Source organism: Staurois parvus, unplaced genomic scaffold, assembly GCF_062004578.1.
Source record: "Staurois parvus isolate SC_StPar_1 unplaced genomic scaffold, SC_StPar_1.0 ptg000361l, whole genome shotgun sequence".
In the NCBI taxonomy this organism is placed as follows: Eukaryota; Metazoa; Chordata; class Amphibia; order Anura; family Ranidae; genus Staurois; species Staurois parvus.
The window spans coordinates 3,655,544-3,677,519 of NW_028318157.1; the positions used below are offsets into that span (position 1 = coordinate 3,655,544).

Sequence of the window (21,976 nt, forward strand, 5' to 3'; positions counted from 1 at the left end):
ATACCCAGTATCTGGGATGTTGCTGTTTGTGTATAAAGCCAGCCCTTTTAAACCACAGAGCAATTTAGGCAGCTTGATCATAAAACGAAATGAAAGCTGATCTCAAGGCACAAGATCTTTAATTTAAAAATGTTGCTCAATAGTTACAAAGGATACAAAAACAAATTTTTGTGTACCAAATTCCTTTGCAAACCCAGTTATTGCCATATAAACATAGCATTGCCATCACATAGCCTGTGTAGAGAACAGAGCTGTGGGAGGGACTCAGCAGACCCCTCCCACTACAGGCTGCCTGCAGAAAACTACAGGAAAGGGTGGAGATCAGACCAGTCACCCTGCACAAGCAGAGGGAGTAGCGGTGATTGGTCTTGATTACATCAAGCTCCTGCACAGAGGAAATGTTTCATGATGGATGCACAAATCTGAAAGAAATACACAAAGATTCAAGTAACAATACACATTCCTTTTGTATTTAGACAATCATTGCTTATCAGTTCAGCTTTAACTGTCACTAGTCAAGTCCACTACTCTGTTCACATAAATGTACAACTTTGTTTTTTAAAGCAACTATAAACTGCTACCAATAAAACTGTTTGGAAAGCATTTTTAACAATCCAGAATTTGTTTGTCCAATGTACTGCGAATGGACGGCCCTTACAGGTGCAGCGACTTACCGGTACAGGGCATGCACGCTCACCCCCACCTGCTGACCCCCGCTGTGATTAGACACAGTGAGATTTTGTCAGCAGGTCCGGGACAATGATTTGTGCTGGGACCTGCTGATCAGCTGTGTCCAGTCACAACACAGAGCCTTCTGTTGACAATCGACACAGGGCTCTGTACAGAGCAGGGGCGGACTGACCATTTGGAAACTCGGGCACTGCCCGAGGGCCCGTGGTCAGTAGGGGGCCCCATGAGGGAACGATCTTTGTTTCTTCACCCTGCAAAGCAGCTTTGTAGTAAAAATCAACACCTAATACACACATTAACACTTGTTAGGCACACACTTAACCCCTTGATTACCCCAAGATGGTAACCCCTTCCCAGCCATTGTCATTCGTACACTGACAGTGTATAGTATTATCACTGATTTATTTATTTCAGGTACTTATATAGCGCCGTCAATTTAAGCAACGCTTTACATATAGATTGTACATTCACACCATTCCCTGCCCTCAAGGGGCGTACAGTCATAAGATCCCGAACTCACTTTCATACATGCACATACTGGGGCCAATTTAGACAGGATACCTACCAGCATGTCTTTGGAATGTGGGAGGAAACAGAAGTTCCCGGGGGAAACCAACACAAGCACAGGGAGAACATGCAAACTCCAGGCAGGTGGTGCCATGGCTGGGATTCAAACCAACGACCCAAGTACTGTCAGGCAGAAGTGTTAACCATTTAGTCACTGTGCTGCCCATACTAATCACTGTATTATGTCAATGGTGATGTCAGTGGCCGTTAGTCAGTTCCCACCCAGTGTCTGTGTCAGATTGCCCGCTGCCACAGTCCCACTATAAGTCACTGATCACCAACATTTGTAGTACAAAAATTCCATTACATACAGTATACCATAGTTTGTAGATGCTATGACTTTCACACAAACCAATTAATATACTTTGTGCAACAGAATACATTTTGGCCTAAACTTATGAAAAAATTAGATTTTTAACATCTTTTTTTTATTGGTTATGTTTACGGGCAGAAACCAAAAAAACTGCTGTTTTCAAAATGTTCTTTCCTTTTTTGGGATTATTATAAAAAAAATATAAAACCCAGCGGTGATTAAATACCACCAAGGAAAGCTCTATTTGTGTGAACAAAAACGATAATTTCATTTGGGTACAGCGTTGCATGACTGTGCAATTACCAGTTAAAGTAGCGCATTGCTAAATAACAAAAAAGGCCTGGTTATGAAGGGGTTAAAACCTTCCGGAACTGAAGTGGTTAAGTACCCTTCCTTTCACCCTATTCAGTATTCTGAACTTCCTCCATCTCATGTAGCTGTCAGGAATGTGGCACTGGCAGTTGCGTCTACACATGTATTTGCAAAGATAAATCTTGAGGAGAACTTGTTGAACAGGCTATAATCCCTTTTAAATATTGTTATTCAATCAGACATATTATACTCATTTAGCAATACCACTTGTGTGTGTATATATGTGCTCTTTTTCAGTGTCTGACTCTTTCAACTGTTCCTTAGGTACTTGGACCGGATGGTGATAGCTGTGCTGTGTGTATAGAAACCTACAAAACAAATGATGTTGTGCGCATTTTAACATGCAAGTAAGTATTTTGTACTTATGAAAAAAAAAAATCCTATATTACAACATGTATTGTACATAAGCCTGAGTTCACACTGAATATGATTTTGAACTTCTCTTGAAGTCGCATGATTTCAAAGTCGGATGTCAGTGTGACTTGTAAGACATCTGTGCGACTTCATGCACAGAGGTCTATGTAGGTCGCACCCAAAATTGCCAAAAGTAGTGCACCAACTACTTTTCAAAACTGTTCCATTGCTGATCATTGGGTGCAATTTGAAGGGTCAAATAACATGACAAGTCGCATTGGTGTGAACGGGGGGCTAAGTTGCATGCTTCAATAAACAGCATTTGAGCTTTACAAACTGTGTTACTGCAGCATAATTCTGCGTTTATCATAGACCTCTTACTATTCTGCAGAAAAAAAAAAAACCCACACCAACGTCCTCTGATGGCTGACACAAAAGACTTTAAAACTCTAGAGATTTAATGCAGATTAAATGTTATTTTCATCTTAGTCGACGCTAAGTAACTTGTTTGCCTGGATAAGGGAAAGATTAGAGTAATACTGTGCAATAACTAATCGCTGTGCCAAATTGCAAGTTTCTATTTGGTTTGTCATACAAATGACTTATACCGCTTCTAGCGAACTAGTGATACTCCAATATAAAGAGTAAAATTCTCACATTTTGCAGGAATTTTAATGTTCCACTCCAGGGCCCTCACTTCACCCAGCTCTAAGTAATCGTTGTAATAATAAATGCAACCACCCGATCTTAAAGAATAAATTGAAACCAGCACAGCCAAATGCACATTTCTATGGAGCCTTTTATTCCAATACAGTTTATGGGCACTGGGAAAAACATTACAAATGCTGCAATTTTTTTTTACTTGCATGCCTGGCCTTGGAGATCATAACACAGAGATGAAGTGACTGCATGTTACATATCCTGGATATCTACCTTCATGTAGAAAGTGTTTTGTATAGACATGTGCAGAATGAAAAAATGTTGTTTTGTTTTAATTTGGTATTTAAATAATTTTGTTTAGTTAACCGTTTCAATACCATGTGATCTTACACCTTCCTGCCCAGGCCATTTTTCAGGTTTCAGCGCTCTCACACTTTGAATGACAATTGCGCGGTCATACAACATTGTACCCAAACTAAAATTTTATCATTTTCTTCACACAACTAGAGCTTTCTTTTGGTGGTATTTAATCACTGCTGGGGTTTTTATTTTTTGTTAAATTAACAAAAAAAGTCCAAAAATTTTGAAAAAAAAACACATTTTTCTTTGTTTCTGTTATAAAAGTTTACAAATAAATAATTGTTCTTCATAAATTTAGGCTGAGATGTATTCTGCTACATGTCTTTGGTGAAAATAACCCAAATTAGGATGTATTTTTTAGTTTGTAGGAAAGTTATAGAGTTCACAAACTATGGTATAGATCTGAATATTGATCAATCCTGAAGTACTGACAGCCAATCTAATTTCTTGAGGTCCAAGAATGTCAGAATAGTACAGATATCCCCCAAATGACCACTTTTTGCAGAGTAGACAGTCCGACGTACTTCATAAGAGGCATGGTGAGTTTTTTGAAGTTGTATTTTTTTGTCATAATTTTTTGGAAAATGAAAAAATTAAAAAAATTATTTTCACTATTTTTTTTTTTTACATACGGTCACCAGTGCAGTACAGCGTCTTCATATAACTGGCATGGCGGTGAACATGGACACTGACTGGTGACAGTATGAAAAAAAAAAATATATATATATATATATATATATATATATATATATATATATATATATATATATATATATATATATATATATAATTTTTTTTTTTTTTTTTTTTTTTTTTTTTTTTTTTAATTATATTTAATTTTTTATTACATTTTTTTAAAGATTTTTTTTCATATTTTACTATGACCAAAGTAGTACAATGTTACCATAGTAACATTGTACTACTTTGGGGGAGTGATCAGTATTTTTTTTTTTTATACACAGTTTGCTTATAGCAAAGAATTACTTTGCTATAAGCAAGCATTTAGCTGAATGAAATCGATTCATTCAGCTTTTTTTTTTTTTTTTTTTTTTTTTTGTGCTTAGCTGTGATTTGGTCATGACATGTGCATGTGACCTGCTGTGACCATTCACAGCTAGGCACTAGTATACAATGGATGGCATCATGAATGAAGCCATCCATTGTATACAACTATCATGTGACCTGCTGTGATTGGTCACAGCAGGTCACATGGTACCAGCTACGGGAGCCGGTACTCGGATCTGTCATCGGCCGTGTCCGAGGTGCATGGCCCGTGACAGATCCCGCTGCTGCGCCGCTCTGCTGTGCCGCAAACTGCGCATGTGCGGGAGCACGCCAAATGGCGTGCACCCGGAATACAGGAGCGCATTTCAAGCCGCCAAACGGCCATTGGCCGGGCGGCTAATGGTTAATTAGTTTAATTTGATTTCGGAATTTGTTTAGTTTTGTTTCATTTATTCGAATTCGAACTAATCAAAAAGTATCAAATTTATTCTATTCTAAATTCAGATATATTCTATTTTGTTCTATTTTTTATTCTATTCTTTTCTATTTTCTTTTCTAATCTATTCTAATCCATTCTATTTGAATTTATTCTATTCGAATTTCAGAAGACGGTTATGTTCTTTCTATTCCATTCTATTGTTGTTTCTATTCTTTTATTTTCTATTCCTTTGTTTTACTCTATTTTCTATTGTATTTTTTTTTATTGTTTTATTTTCTATTCTACTCTTTTCTAATATTCTGTTCTTTCATATTCTGTTGCTTTATGTTCTATTTTATTTTCTTTTGTATTGTTGTCTGTTCTGATTTACTCTATTCTAGTCTTTTCTATTCTATTCTGTTATTTCTGATCTATTTTTTCAATTACATTCCTGTATTTTCTATTCTATTATATTCCTGTATTTTCTATTCTATTATATTCCTGTATTTTCTATTCAATTATATTCCTGTATTTTCTATTCTATTATATTCTATTCTTGTTTTTTAATTCAATTGTGAATTCAATTTGATTTTGATTTGAAATCCAACAGAATTTTGTTTCTTTTTTTGGATTTGTTTAAATTTGTTACTATTGTAATTCGGAAAGTTGGATGCATCCAAATTTCTGAATAATAAATGCAGCTGAATTTTGGTTCAGAACAAAACGAACTGCACATGTCTAATCTTTTATAAGCCAGCAAACATTTTTTCTTACCATCCCATTTTGTTCTAACTTTACAGCCACTTCTTCCATAAAAACTGCATTGATCCCTGGCTGCTTGAACACAGAACATGCCCTATGTGCAAGTGTGATATTCTGAAGTCATTAGGAATTGCGGTAAGTCTCATGTTCCTGCATTAAAATGCTGGCTCCCTTCTGTCATATTTAAGACACTGTTGTTAGGACACATGTATCCTAATATATGCGTTTTAAACTTGACAATCCATTCTTCATTCTCTAGCAGAGATAAGTGTTGCTAGGATCTATAGCAGTCAAAACCTCAGGTCTGGGACGCTTGCTTCTCTCCACTGACTGTTGTGGTTCTACTTGCCTGCTGCTATGTACCTAGCCTGTCTCTACAGAGCCACAGCATGCAGCAAGGCGGTGCAGACATCTGATGCTCACAGAAGTGTCAGATGCTGAAGATCATGCTGTTACGCTCCCAATTTTCACTTTCTCTGCAAGAGAGTGAAAATTGGATTCACCTTCAGTGGTGATAAGTATCAGAATTTCAGAGACACTGTCATTGTAAATGTAATTCATATGTTATGTTTATATCACTTAAAACAAAATGTATTTCTACTTTAAAATATATTACAATTTAATTAGACCTGATATGCTGCATAAATGAAGAGTTCATTGAAATGCAAACTGCTTTTTTTCCCATCTACTACATATTTAACTAAACAACATTGCCTCCTACTGTTCAGTTAGTATAACTGCTTTGCCTTTAAAAAGATGCAGTTCGGATGTAATCCTGAATAATGAAAATCACCTTTTATGAAATAGATCAGCATACCAGAATTTTAACTATTTGCATAATATACAGCAGACATTTGTATACATAGCTTGGTGTTGTTATCTCTCCAATGTGTGAATGTTTTAAGGCTGAAGAAGACGAATCGGATAATGCTATGGTGATCGCTTCTGTGTCCAGTGAGCTACAGAGGAGCGCTGTACAGGTAGATGATGAGACCCGCAGTGATAACGCATCATCTGGGTATGCCTCTGTTCGAGGTGCTGATGAGCCAGTAGAAGACTCTGAAAACACATGTAAGTGTATGTAGAATTCTGCCAATGACAAACTGAAACATTGCTGGGTTGCCTTGAAGCCCTAGATGCCCAAGTGCATATTTTAATGTGATTAACATCCAAGAAAAAGAAAATATATTATATAATATAAAATATATATATATATATATATATATATATATATATATATATAAAATATATATATACTGTACTATATTGCCAAAAAGTATTGGGATGCCTGCCTTTACATGCACATGAACTTTAATTGCATCCCAGTCTTAGTCCATAGGGTTCAATAATGAGTTGGCCCACCCTTTGCAGCTATAACAGCTTCAACTCTTCTGGGAAGGCTGTCCACAAGGTTCAGGTGTGTGTTTGAGAAGGTTTGACCATTTTTTTCAGAAGCACATTTGTGAGCTCAGGCACTGATATTGGATCAGAAGGCCTGGCTCGCAGTCTCGGCTCTAATTCATCCCAAAGGTGTTCTATTGGGTTGAGGTCAGGACTCTGTGCAGGCCAGTCAAGTTCCTCCACCCCAAACTCGCTCATCCATGTCTTTATTGACCTTGCTTTGTGCACAAGTGTGCAGACATGTTGGAAAAGGAAGAGGCCATCCTCAAACTCTTCCTACAAAGTTGGAAGCATCAAATTGTCCAAAATGTCTTGGTGGGCTGACTCCTTGAGAGTCACTCATCCATGTCTTTATGTACCTTGCTTTGTGCACTGGTGTGCGCAGTCATGTTGGAACAGGAAGGGGCCATCCCCCAAACTTGGTGATGTAAGACTTGGATGCAGCTGCTCGGCCATGGAAACCCATTCCATGCAGCTCTCTATGCACTGTTGTTGTGCTAATCTGAAGGCCACACGAAGTTTGGAGGTCTTTAGCTATTGACTCTGCAGACAGTTGGCGACTTCATGCGCTGACCCCGCTCTGTCATTTTACATGGCCTACAACTTCGGGGCTGAGTTTTTATTGTTCCCAGTTACTTCCAGTTTGTTATAATATCACTAACAGTTGACCATGGAATATTTAGTAGCAAGGAAATGTCACGGATGGACTTATTGCACAGGTGACAACCTATCACGGTACCACGCTTGAATTCACTGAGTTCCTGAGAGTTGCCCATTCTTTCACAAATGTTTGTAGAAGCAGTCTGCATGTCTAGGTGCTTTATTTTTTTATACCTGTGACCATGGAGGTCATTGGAACACCTGGATCCAATGATTTTGGAGGAGTGTCCCAATACATTTGGCAATATTGTGTGTATGTGTGTGTGTGTATATGTACAGTGTGTGTGTGTGTGTGTGTGTGTATATATATATATATATATATGTGTGTGTGTGTGTGTGTATGTATATATGTATGTGTATGTATATATGTATGTTTAGAACAAAACCTTTTTTCCACTACACAAAAAATTAATAATTACTAAGACTCTCTCTTCCTCTGTGAGTTCTTCATCTCTGATACTTGAGCAGATCCTATTACAAGTGGTTAGATCTTTTTTCATTCATGGGCTGTGGGTCAAACCACATTCATAGCTGCTACAGAAAAGAGCTCCATAGTAACAAGTCGGTACTTTCTACACTCAGTCCAGATCAGGGCAGTTCTGTTTACTGTTGGACAAGTAAAACTGAGCTGAGAAAGCATGCAGTAATCAGTCAATGCCTAGTTTGGAAGGTTGTAAAAAACATTTTTTTTTTTTTTTTGCATTTGTCACCCATTAAGAATGACTACATCCGTGTATGGGCACTATACCTGTAGATCTTAATGTAGATGTAACGTTAACTGGATGACCTTTACTTAAAGTGGATATAAATCCTTACATATACCCAGTGAAGTGACTGGTCTCAGATGATACACAGAGATTAAACAAATCCTCCTACCTAAATTGTACCTGTTTATCTGGAGTATTCTCTACACTCATGCAAAGTGTTGAATTTACACAGGATCTCTCAGTTGTGAAATGCAGGGGGCTGAGAGCTGAAGTAACATCAGTGATGAGAGCTCTGATAGTTGGAGGGAAGAAGAGACACACCCTCCTCCACAGAGAACATAGGAACAGAGCTAAGGCTCTCAGTCTGTTGGAGGTGCCTCCCCTGTCACCATTTTTCTCTTGGTGTCAGGAAAACTTGCCAGAAGTGACTCATGCTGATAGCAGAGGAATAAGGCAGCAGACATAAATCACACTTAGTGCTCTGGACTGATACAAGTACACAATATAGAGTGATATGCTTTTGTTTACTTTTCATGTCTAAGGTTTACTACAGCTTTAAATCATTATGTGTCATAAACAATTTTCACACTTTTTCTTTTAGAAAAGTCTGATCTCAACAACCACCCTTTTTTTTTTTATTGCATCTCAGCACTGTTGATCACCTGTATTTCCTGTCTACATGTATGCTCCTAATCATGGCATATCTCAAGGTGACCTTCCTGATGTGACAACAGTGGACCATGTCTGCCACAAGTGTTAGCATGGCCGCTAAGGCTTTGTAAACACTTATATGATTTGAGATGCGACTTGGATCTCACTGAATCACATGACAATGGAAATAATGTTGCTTCCAATGGTTCCCATTCACATCAATGCTGCACAACTGCAATGCGACTTTGGGAAAGGGTCTTGTGCTACTTTGGTGCACGTTGGCCCCATAGAATATGCAAACTACATTAAAAAACGCAACCACATTTGCATTACATAATCGGGTCAAAAAATTGCATTAGAGTAGTGTGAACCAAGCCTTGTAGTCTAGCACGAAGTGCATGTGACCAGGTGACAACACAAAGACTACTTTTGGAAGACAGGGGCAGAGTAAACGTGTATTTTGTTACAATTCGTTTTTCGGATGAAAATTTCACTTTCGGAGATTCAATGTATACAAATTATATAGTAACGGATTCTAAAAAAAAAGTTGTAATTCACAAATGCATTCATTTCATTTGAATGATGTCACATGACGCGTTAGTAGTTTGCACCCATGGGGAAATTAATTCAGTTTTCAAATTTTGACTATTTGGAAAACGAATGGATCCAATTTTTGTTACGCTCGTTAATTTGGATGCACATGACACCAGTTGATTTACATTATACAAGTACATGGGTAGGGGGTATTAAATGATTTGCGCCACATCCCTTAAAATGCATAGAAACAAAGACTGGAATTTCAGGAATGGAATTTTTAAAGTGCAGTAGATATACCAAAAACAAAATTAACAGTTAAAATGATATTTTATTACAGAGGTATTTAAAAGGGATGTACATAAACAATAATGCAAAAAATGCGCTGTACATAATGTTTTGCTATTGAAAATATCCTATTCATGTTTGTTGTATTTTACATTTATTTTATTTTTTTGTATCTTTACCAGTATCCTTTACTTATGTACACATTCTGAAGAAGCCATGATGGCGAAACATGTTGAAAATTATATATAGAGGATATTTTCAACATCAACAAATTATGTATAGCATATTTTTGCATTCTTGTTTGTGCATCATTTTTATATATTTTAAATACTACTGAAATATCATCTTAACTGTTAGTTTTGTTTTTGGTATATCTACTACACCTTAAAAAATCCCATTCCTGTAATTCCAATATTTGTTTCTGTGACGCCAGTCGATAATGTCCATTCAGCTATTTCTTTTGGTGAGTTGGACTAGCGTCTGAAAATATCAAATCTTTCTGATTCTAATACAAATGATTTGATAAACTATATTGCCAGAAATATTGGGACACCTGCTTTTACACACACATGAACTTTTAATGGCATCCCAGTCTTAGTCTGTAGGGTTCTATATTGAGTTGGCCCACCCTTTGCAGCTATAACAGCTTCAACTCTTCTGGGAAGGCCATCCACAAGGTTTAGGAGGGTGTCTATGGGAATATTTGACCATTTTTCCAGAAACGCATTTGTGAGATTAGGCACTGATGTTGGACGAGAAGGCCTGGCTTGCATTCTCGGCTCTAATTCATTTCAAAGGTGTTCTATCGGATTGAGGTCAGAACTCTGTGCAGGCCAGTCAAGTTCCTCCACCCCAAACTCGCTCATCCATGGCTTTATTGACCTTGCTTTGTGCACAAGTGTGCAGACATGTTGGAAAAGGAAGAGGCCATCCCCAAACTCTTCCCACAAAGTTGGGAGCATCAAATTGTCCAAAATGTCTTGGTGTGCTGACTCCTTGAGAGTTCCCTTCACTGGAACTAAGGGACCAAGCCCAACCCCTGAGAACAACCCCACACCATAACCCCACACCATAATCCCCCCCTCTACCAAACTTTACACTTGGCACAATGCAGTCAGGCAAGTACCGTTCTCCTGGCAATCATCACTTAAGAGAATACGTCTCCACTGCTCTAGAGTCCAGTGACGGCATGTGTTACATTATTGCATCTGACTCTCTGCATTGCACTTGATGATGTAAAGCTTGAATGCAGCTGCTCGGCCATGGAAACCCATTCCATGAAGCTCTCTATGCACTGTTGTGCTAATCTGAAGGCCACATGAAATGTGGAGGTCTTTAGCTATTGACTATGTAGACAGTTGGTGACTTGTGCGCACTGTGCACTTCAGCAGGCACTGATCCCGCTCTGTCATTTTACGTGGCCTACCACTTTGTGGTTGCGTTGCTGCTGTTTCCCATTGCTACCACTTTTTTATAATACCTCTAACAACTGACCATGGAATATTTAGTATCAAGGAAATTTCATGGATGGACTTATTGCACAGGTGACAACCTATCACGGTACCACGTTTGAATTCACAGAGCTCCTGAGAGTGATCCATTCTTTCACAAATGTTTGTAGAAGCAGTCTGCATGCCTAGGTACTTGATTTTATATATCTGTGGTCATGGAGGTGATTGGAACACCTGAATCCAATGATTTAGTGGGGTGTCCCAATACTTTTGGCAATATAGTGTATATAGCAATCTTCCAGAAAAACTGCAACATTTTTCGGTATACCAAAGATACAAAACAAATTCTGAAAATTAATCGGTCCAACATAACAAATATGACAAAACAAAATTTTTCAATAAACGAATGCATACGAAATGAAAATTGCCAGTGTGCGCAGGTCTAGGATGGAGCATTTGTTGCACCATAATATAAAACGGTTTAGAGAAAACAAGAATTGTTCGCAAATAACTATCGCCCGCCATGTAAAATCTGTTTTCTGTCTCCTTATCAAGCTTTTCTGTTTCTTTCACAGATGAGAATGTTGAACTCGTTGGCAACGACTCATCAGCAATCACAACTGAAGTTCTTCCACATGCAGACAACCCAACATTTGAAAGTGAAAACCCCTCCCACATGAACAATGTAAAGTCATAAACTGAAGGACATGTGGAGCTTGGCTTCTCTAGCCTTAAGTAAATGCATAGTTTTAGTCATACAGCAATTATTTTTATAACCGCAAAGCAAAAAAATTGTTTGCAAACAATGTTTTATTTCCATTATTGGTATATATCACGGTAACAGACTTGGAGAATGCAGGACCTGGAAAATCATAAAATATATTTTTTTTGTTCATTGATTTTTTTTTTTGATTTTTTTTTTTCGTTTTCCTACATATTTTAACTCAGGTTTGTATAGCTCAGACCAAACAAAAATCATATGAAAACTTGTATTTTAATATATTCACACTAAGTGTAGTTATATTTAATAAAAAAAAAAGTTTGTCTTATAAATCCAGTTTCTGAAGCAGTAGATTCCTCAGTGAGGCCTCTTTAATAATGCAAACAGCAAAGTGCAGTAACCATAACGGACAATCATCTTTCCTTTTCTTGACTGTACTAGCTTAATGGATATGATCAGTCAACACTGAGTGAAAATTATTAGTCTGCAGTTTGCTAACCATTGCCACAAAGGAAACTTGCTCTTCTCATTATACTGTGAATGGTAGACAGCAGGGTACTGTAATCTGTGACTCTCCAAGTTCCACTTGCACCCGCACTGCTGTTGGAGAGCCACAAGTTGCCAGTCCTGTTATGCAGTGTCAAATCATTTCTATTTTGATTCAAAATAATGGAAATGTCTTAATTATTGTACTTTTTTCATACCTCTGTCTTAGCAAAGAACTCCACAAACGAGAAGTCAGGCAAGACAGGCATTTGTGTATACTAGATGACAAATACAAAACACAAAGAAAAGAGGGCGCACCAGCCTAGTGCATTATCCCTCAACATTTATTTAAAATTTGCATAAAATATTTTCACAAACTTGAATAAAAACAGCTTATCAATATATGCATCCATAGCACAGTGGTCTATATGACTGTGTACTCCAAGACACAGCGGGACCTTGGGATCCTGACTGACTGATGCGTTTCGATGGATATAACTTCTTCATCAGAGCCAAATGCTCTGGCTTTGATGAAAATGTTTTGGCTCTGATGAAGAAGGTACATCCTTTAAAACACGTAGAAAGTCAGGATCCCAAGGTTCCCCTGTGCTTTTGAGTATATTTTATGTGGATTTTTAATAAATGATGTGGGATAATGCACTAGGTTGGTGCACCCTCTATTGTTTCTGTTTAGTAGTTTGTTCAGGACATTCCCAGTCTGTAGAGGGCAGCAAGGCTTGAAAATCAAATTGTATAGGAGATTGAATTTAAAAAAATGGGCACAGGATTTAGTCCATGTTGAAAAAAAAAAAATCCAAGAATTCTTTCAATGCATGCAATGTTATAGTGTAGAAATAATCAACAGATTATTGTAAATTATTGTAAATCTCCCCCAAGACTCCCACCCTGAGAATGAAGGTAACACAAAATGCACTGCAACACTCTCTCTCGTTCTCTCTCTTTCTTTCTCCCTCCCTCTTTCTTTCTTTCTCTCTCTCTCTCTCTCTCTCTGTGTGTGTGTGTGTGTGTGTGTGTGTGTGTGTGTGTGTGTGTGTGTGTGTGTGTGTGTTTAATGCATTCTCCGGGACATTTCGTATTGCGAAAAATTCATAAACCGAAACGTGGTTTCCCATAGGAATGCATTGAAAACCAGTTAATCTGTCCTGGAGGTCAGAAAAAAGTTAAATAAAAGTCTTATCTGTTCAAAACTCTTTATAAAGTGCACTTTAAAGGCATAAATACTGTACAGAAACATGTTAAAACATTTCCAGAATGGCTCCAAAACTTGATGCAAAAACTACTCCAACACCTCCACACTCGACGCCATGTGCTACCCACAGACTCCAGCATGCACGGGACCGGTGCTATAAACCTCCCAGGCGCAATTCCTCCTGGGGGAACTTGCTTCATATTGCAAAAAAAAACCTCATAAATGCATTGAAAACCAATTAAGTCATTCCGGGGATCAGAAAAAAGTAAAAAAAAAAAAAAGTGTCTTATCTGTTCAAAACTCTTTATAAAGTGCACTATAAAGGCACAGGGCTGTCGCTAAAAATCTCCCAGGTGCAATGCATTATTTTCAATGGATTTTCATTCGTAAACAGAAAATTACATTAACCAAGGCGTTTGTAAACCGAGGTTTGCCTGTGTATGTATATGTATGTGTATATATGTATGTATGTGTATATATATGTGTGTGTGTGTGTGTGTATATATATATATATATATTTCTCATATTTGCATCTCTGTGTGGGTGCAGCATCCCATTCATTTTATACCCAATACTCCCAATGGCAAAACTTACCTGCCATAATTTGTACTGGTGAGGAACAGGCTGGCTCACTCTCCCAATTATTAAAAGAATAAAATTTTTGTATAGAATGGTTGGGGATTTGAGATATCCGATCCTGTGTTAATTTGGAAGACTATTTCTGCCCTTGCTGTAGTTTTCCATCATTATTTAATACTGTATTAGACATTATTACCTTTATTTATGACCAGTTGACATGATTGTAGATTTTCATATCAATGTGGTGCTGAAGACTTTTTACAATGGGGCTACAGACATTCGTTTGCTGTTGTACTGGAACCCCCAAAAAAGTTGTGCTTAATAGAATCCAATAGAGTTGATGTAATGTGTAATAATGTAAACACCGCAAAAATGATAATAGGAACCCATTGGAAATCTAACCCACAGGGTCAATGACCTTGTCCAACGTCTGCACTTCCAAAAGTAATGGATCTTGTGTACTTTGATTTATTTTATATTTATATGGGCTGTTTTCACTCTCTTTACCGTCACGTTATTGTTTGTAACTTTTGGTAAACACTACGTAGTAAATGATACACTGATTCACCTTTATTCCTGAACTACTGTACTTGGCTATAAGGCCTCATGCACACTGGGCGATTTAAAAATGCCTGAAGCGGTAGCTGTATAAAGTTATGTTAAAACGTACATTTTTCTGCATTTTTTAGCATCTTTGTATTAATGTGTAGCTGTGTTTTTCCACGTTAGCAATTTCTAGCATTTTTTTTTTAGCACACAAAAAAAATTTTTGCCTCAAAAAAAGTTTAAAAACACCGGTTTGCTGTGTATACCAGCTTTAGAGCATTTTTACACAAAAAAAACTCCTCTTGAAACCCACTAGTTCTGGGGTTTCTTTCCAGCCAGAAAACACCCGTCAAAAACACTGATTAGAGCTTGTGTCCATGGACACATAGGATAACGTGCTCGGGAGTTTACTGGCTGTTAAAAAAAAAAAAAAAAAAACGCCAGAAGACAAAAACCGCAGTTGTAAAAATGTCCAGTGTGCATGAGATGTAATTCTAATTTTTGTTAGGATTTTATAGTAAATTATTTACATATACTGGATTTACATTTGATTGACTGTAGCAAAGGTGAGCAAGTTCAACTTATTATCAGAGACTTTGCTGCCTGATGGCCTATCCCTTAGATGACACAGTGACAGGTATTCAAGTGATTAGGTTGTCACTTAAGTTTTTTTCCTTGACAGACAACCAGATTTCAGAACCAAACCAATGCCAGAAAATTGTCCACCTATTTTATTTCTTCAGTGTCCTAAAGTAAATACAACATGTAAATGGAATTTGCAGTCTGTTGAAAATGTCCTATTTATGTTTAGTTCATATGGAGCAAAAATGGGGTAGAATTACTAAGGCTAGGTTCACATATGTGTGAGTGGTGCTGCTGCAGATTCGCACAAAAATCCATGCAGCCGCATCACCCACACAGAAGAATGCGGACCCTCGGGCGGGTGCCATTAATTCTAATAGCACACCGCCCGCACTGGAAATCGCAACTGTACTGGGAACCAAGGTTCCCATGCGGGCTGCATTTTCAGAATAAGTGCAGGGACTTCTTCCCTGCATGTCCCGGGGCACAGGAGTCAATTCAAATGAATGGGCTCTCGTGCCCACGCAAAACGTGGACCGCAGGAACGCAGATATGTGAACCAGGGGTAAAACTGGAGCACTTAGAATCTGGTTCAGCTGTGCATGGCAGCCAATCAGTTTCTAACTTCAGCTTGTTCAATTAGGCTTTGGCAATAAAACCTGGAAGCTGATTGGTTTCTATGCAGAGCTGTACCAGATTTTGCACGCTCCAGTTTTAGTAAATCAACCCCCACTATATAATCCAGGTTTGTCTGAATCTTTCCAGCACATTTTGATTCATCCCCCGGTCACATCAAAGCCGAATTTGAAATCGTGCGGCTTACAGTGAAGTCGCACAATTTCAAAATCGGATGACCTGCCGATTTTCTTGCGATTTGCAAGACATCTGACACAGATGTCTATGCAAATCACATGAAAAGTAGTGCAAGTACTACTTTAGAAATCCTGTGCGGCTCCGACCAAGTCAGAACCGCACAGATATGACCGCTCTAACAGAGTGGACAATAGAGTGCGACTTGACCTACAATTTGCAAGTTGTCTGGCATGCAAATCGCACCGATGTGACCGGGGTGTAAAGTAGGTTTTTCCTATTCAGGTGAAGGAAATCATTTTACATCCTATATTAACCTACATCATTGGTCTGTGTGAACACTTGGGTTCATGTATACAAATTAAAACCTACAAAAGTGATGCCCATAGCATTCAGTGAAGTATAATTCTAATTTTGATGTTGCACTTAGAATAAATATCTTGCTGTTGCAATACAAACAGCCATTGCTAAATGTTTTTAAAAGGGAAGTCCAAAAGGCAATAGTGATAAGCAAACTGCAGTGACTCAAGCAAATTACAAATCTTCAATTGCTGTAAATAAAAATCTATTTCAACATTTATATTTGATCAGTTGAGGACAGTTAGAACAATGCAGGATGATCACTGGCTGTTATGGGTTACTGCTATTGTTTTTTGCCCCATATGTAACCAGTACAAAATAAATAAGTTACCGTATTCTGCAATGCAGACACCCTCTTGGGCCGTATCGTACCTTAAGGCTGGATTCACACTTTTGCACTGCATTGCGGTGTGTCGGTGTGTTGCCACATGTACAGTAACCTGTGTCATGTTAAGTATTGACATGCATTGCATTAAGGAAACCCATTCATTATGAATGACATCTAAATACAGGTAGAATTGCAGATGAGCCCTTTTTGTGTTTGTTTTTAGATGCAGAACACCACAATGCACGGCATGTTCATTGTGATGTTCTGGAATGTGAGTGCAATGGGGAGTCATTCACAATATATGGCACTGTAACACACCACACTTACAGTAGAACTAAAGCCAAAACTTTTTTTTCATTTTAGCTAGAGTAAGGGAGGGTTAGAACTCCTGTCAGATTCGTTTTCATCATCTGTGTCCCATTTCAGATATTTTCCTTCATGTCCTATCCTATAGCTAAAGAGGAAGTGCGAGTAATCCTTTGAGGACCCCCAGGTCACCAGAACTAGTTTCTCCATTGGAAAATTTTCCCTCTATTACTTTTCTGGGGACAACCCAAAATTCATGATTTTCCTTTACTTTCACTTTCAATGATAATGGTAAACAGGACAAGGAGTGGGTGAATCTCCTTTAGGCCCCTTTCACACGGGCGTTCCGTATGTCTGTTTTTCATCTGTTCGTTTATGGATGAAAAACTGACACCCATGTATTTCTATGGACCAGCGGATGTAAATGGATGATTATCTGTTTATATCCGTTAATGTCCGCATCCATTAACATCCATTTTTTTAAACAGAAGAAAACCCTATATTTCTTCGGTTTATATCCATTTTTCATCCGTCCTGGGTTTTTTTAAACAGACAAAAACCGGATGTAAACTGACCTAACCTGATGAAAAACTGATGTGAACTGATCTGTTTTTTTCTTGGGGGAAAAAAATGTGACTGAACTAAAAAAACAGAACGCCTGTGTGAAAGAACCCTAATGGCGGCACAGACAGCAATAAAAACTGACAGGGGTTCTAATCCATCTCCACTCTATGCAAAACTAAAAAAAAAATGTTTTGCCTTTAGTTATACTTTAAAGGCATACATTGAGGCATATTAGTCTTAGTTCACATATATCCATTTTGATTTTATGCTTTCTCCAGTGCTTTTTGCAGTTTGTTTTGCATTCTTCTACACACATTTTTACAGCGTTTTGCATTTTGTTCAGCTTTTTAATTTTTTTCTTGAAGTGGAATTTTTTTGTTGCTGAGCAGAATAAAACTGCAAATCACAGCAAAAATGCACTACTATGCATTTCAGGAGCTTCTTTATTGAACTCTATTGTAGTAAAAACACTGCTTTTTGCTTTTAAAAATGTCCCTGAACCCTTCCAAAAACGCAGCAGCTCAAAAAAGCATAGATGTGAATATGTTCCATAGCAAAACCATGTTACATGGACTGTAATACGTTTCTGCAAAAAGCACTAAAAAAATGCCTTATTGTGAACAGAGCCTTAAGGTAATTTCTAACATTATTGCAAGACTTAAAGGCCTATTCACACCGAATTAGGGTAGTTGCATATTGTATTGTACAAACATAGGAATCAATGGGCTCTTATTATCCCCCTTTAACACTTTTCAATGTGGCACGTAGGAGAGAAATGGATTTTTATAAAATAGACAAGTATAAATGGGTATAACATAGTACCAGAAGGTGACTGTTATGTAGAATGTTTTTTACTTGATTTTCACTTCTTCCAGGTTTACTTTACCAAATCTTAATGTTCTCAAAGTTCCTTTCCTTTTGTATAATGTAAAAAAAGAAGCACTTTATCTGTGTTCTTTATAAAGCAGTAACCTCATATTTAATTGTGAATAAAAATGTATAAATGAAATGTGTCGAGGGTATATGCACATGCGTGGCACACAGATATCTCTTCCAGCAGCATCCTTTAAAGAAAAAAAAACCATAAAGCCTAACTGTGCCCCTAGCGAAAGAAATTAACCATGTAATTCAGTGCTCTGAAAATAATTGGAATGAACAGCTTTAGAGTTGGACTAATGTACTATATGTGAGTTTGGCTGCAGTGGTCAGAACTCCCCTCTGCTGTCAGAGTTAGAGCTCTCCAATCTGCAAATCTCATATTAGTCAAAGTCTCATAATTAAAAAGTATATATGTATGTGTATATATGTATATATATATATATATATATATATATATATATATATATATATATATATACATACATTTTCTTTGTTCTCAACTGCAAGAGCTAGGGAAGGAGAAACAACCGCACACTGATCTTCCCAGTGAATGTGTGTACTGTGGGGGGGGGGGGGGGGGAACTGGGTATCAGGATAAATCTGATCATTAGAGGAGGGCAGGCTGAGTTCCCAGCATAGTTAGAGAATTGACTATGCTGTTTTTAACAGAAAAGCAGGAGGACTGACAGGAACACCAGGGATTTCACACAAAGGAAGCAATACAAAGAACAGCATACTCTTCATACAAGTACATGGTGCAGCAGGCACATATCAGGAATATGAAATGTTGGGTTTACATACTGATTAATTGGGGGGGGAGTATGTCAGACCTCTGGAGTGAGATTTCCACTCTACACAGCTGTCTAGATCTACAGCTGCTGGCCAGCCACAGGAATTTGAGAAACAGTAACAGATTATTTCAACATTTAAAACAACTGAGCCTTTAGAGTCTTAAAGTGGTTGCAAAACTCAGACATGAAATATGAACAAAGCATATCCCTCTATAATGTGTACTTGTCTCAGTTAAGTGCACTAAGTGTGATTTCTGTCTGCTGCTTTGTTCCTCTGCTATCCGCATGAATCACTTCTGACACCAAGAGAAATATAGTGACAGGGAGGGACCTCCAGCTGATTGACAGCCTCAGCTCTCTTCCTATGAGTTGTGTGTGTGGAGGGAGTGTCTCTTTCCTCCAATCAGCTCTCAGAGCTCTCCTCACTGAGCTCTGCAGAGTGTAACTTCAGCTCTCTGCTCCCTTTTTTCTGAACTCTCTATAAATTTAGCACTTTGAACAGATGCAGATAGACAGGTACACCTTTATATAGGAAGATTTGTTTCATCTCTGTGTATCACCTAATAGTCCCTTCACTGGCTAAATGTAAGGGTTTACAACCACTTTATTACTTTTGGAATCCTTAATGGCACTGTTCCTTTTTCTGGAGATTACTATTGGGCTGTAAAATTTTTGTTGCAGACAGCATTATTCTATTCTATAAGAGCTGTGCTGTTATGAGACCTCAGAAAAAGGATCAACGGTATCTGTGAGATCAAACCTGGTCATATGGCTGGAACAAAGCTGCTGTGTGCTGCACAAAGGCATATACTGTTATATTGAACTGTTCTTTTTCTAATCCAGCAAAACTGTATCTGGGAAATGTTAAAATACTGTAAATAGATTTCATAAATTGTAATAAATTGTGTAAATAAATGTATTAAACTAATGATGTTGTGTCCAGTAATTGATGATCCACAGAGAACCTGCTATTACTTGGAACCAAAATGGCTACACAACAGAATCCCGTTATAACTGTAGGAAACAGGCCATTTCTGTGAAAATAATTTTCTGATTGCTCTATACCTACAGACACTTGGTAGCAGCCAACCTTGCATGAATGATCTGGCTTCTAAAGGAAACCAACCTGGCTATGTCACAGAGGAAAGCAATAATGATCTGCCATAAAATGAGTCCTAGCTGACACACAGCCATTAGCCAGACAAACATTCATCAGTCCAAACAGAAAACAAACATCTCTGTAGACCTTCATAGGTCTTTATCAAAAGCATCCACAGCTTGTATGATTTGGGGAGGATTTCCACCCTGGCTTTGGAACAATAAAAGTTGATGGGTCTGTAACTAATATCAATGCACAACGATCTACAGCAGGGGTGCCCAACCTGCAGCCCAAGACAGCTATGAATGCTGCCCAACACAAAACTGTAAATTTACTTAAAAATGTTGAATTTTTTTTTTTGTAACCCTTGGCAAACACATGTGCCTCTTTACTGAACTTTTATAAGTTTTCTCTTCCCGAAGATAATCATCCCACTCTTGACAATCGCGCTTTATCGGTTTTTGGCAGCACCTATATTTGTGAGCAACTATTTTCAAGTATGAAGCACATGAAGGGCAAAATTAGAACCAAAATATCTGACTAGCACCTTGCAAATTTATTCAGAATTGCTACTCCATCCATCAAACTAGATACTGATGTGTTTATCAAAAACAGTGTCAAATATCGCACTAGTTTTATGTTGCCCTCTTTTAGTTTTAATAAAAAATATTACAAAAAAAAAAAAGTTTCATTACTCAGATCGGTACATTATCTATATCAGTGATCAGTAACTTGTGATCTGCCCAGCTTTTTCTGCTCATTAGCTATCCTTATTGTTAGTGTATATTATGTGTGGCCCAAGACAATTCCTCTTCTTCCAGTGTGGCCCAGGAAAGTCAAAAGCTTGGACACCCCTGATCTAAAGTAAACCTGCAATGACCCCAGGTGTAGGACATGTGATTTTTATCTCCTCCATGTTCCCCTCCTCATTGGGCACCATTTGTGGGTCATATAAGAGGCCTACCCCAGGGTGGGTTCTTCTGGGCTACGTTGGACACCTGAGATAGGGTCACTCTATTTCACACATGGGGTACGGTTACTCTTGTGCTATTTCATCAATGCCCTGGGACAGGGCTGAGGTCACCGTGGGGGAATACTTGGAGCTTAACCTTAAGGTGGACCACTACTCTTAGAGATGAATGTACACCATGTACACGTGCACAACAACTGTCCTCCAGTTGCTCTCGGGTCCCCGTGTAAATGTATGCCTTCCCACTGCAGCTTGCAATTAGGTGGGCTGTGCTGACCATTGACCACTGACCACAGCCAGCTGTCCAGCATTTTTCACTATCAGTCCTGGTAGCAGCATGAAACCCTGCTGAGAAAATAGCATGGACTCCATCATGCACTTGACATTGACAATTGAGCTTCTATACCTCTGCAAGGCAGTTCCACTCTGATTGCTAGGGGAAACCGAAAGCGGCACAGGGAATACCTACATCTCCCTCGTGGCTAGAAGCTGTTCCAACTATAAAAGGTACACATTTTGGACAGGCTCCTTGCTGACTGCACCTCCATTGCT

The 21,976-nt window shown here is 38.1% G+C and overlaps 1 protein-coding gene across 1 annotated transcript in view; it reads left to right on the forward strand.

The window, feature by feature from the left end:
- The window catches only part of RNF128 (ring finger protein 128), a 104,225-nt gene extending 83,942 nt beyond the window's left edge, over positions 1-20,283 (forward strand). Inside the window, exons 4-7 of the mRNA XM_089684928.1 lie at positions 2,207-2,289; positions 5,540-5,636; positions 6,407-6,572; positions 11,769-20,283. Coding sequence (XP_089541054.1) covers positions 2,207-2,289; positions 5,540-5,636; positions 6,407-6,572; positions 11,769-11,890 — 468 coding nt within the window. The 3' untranslated portion in view covers positions 11,891-20,283. The remainder of the gene's footprint in view (positions 1-2,206; positions 2,290-5,539; positions 5,637-6,406; positions 6,573-11,768) is intronic.
- Positions 20,284-21,976: the final 1,693 nt, after the last annotated feature.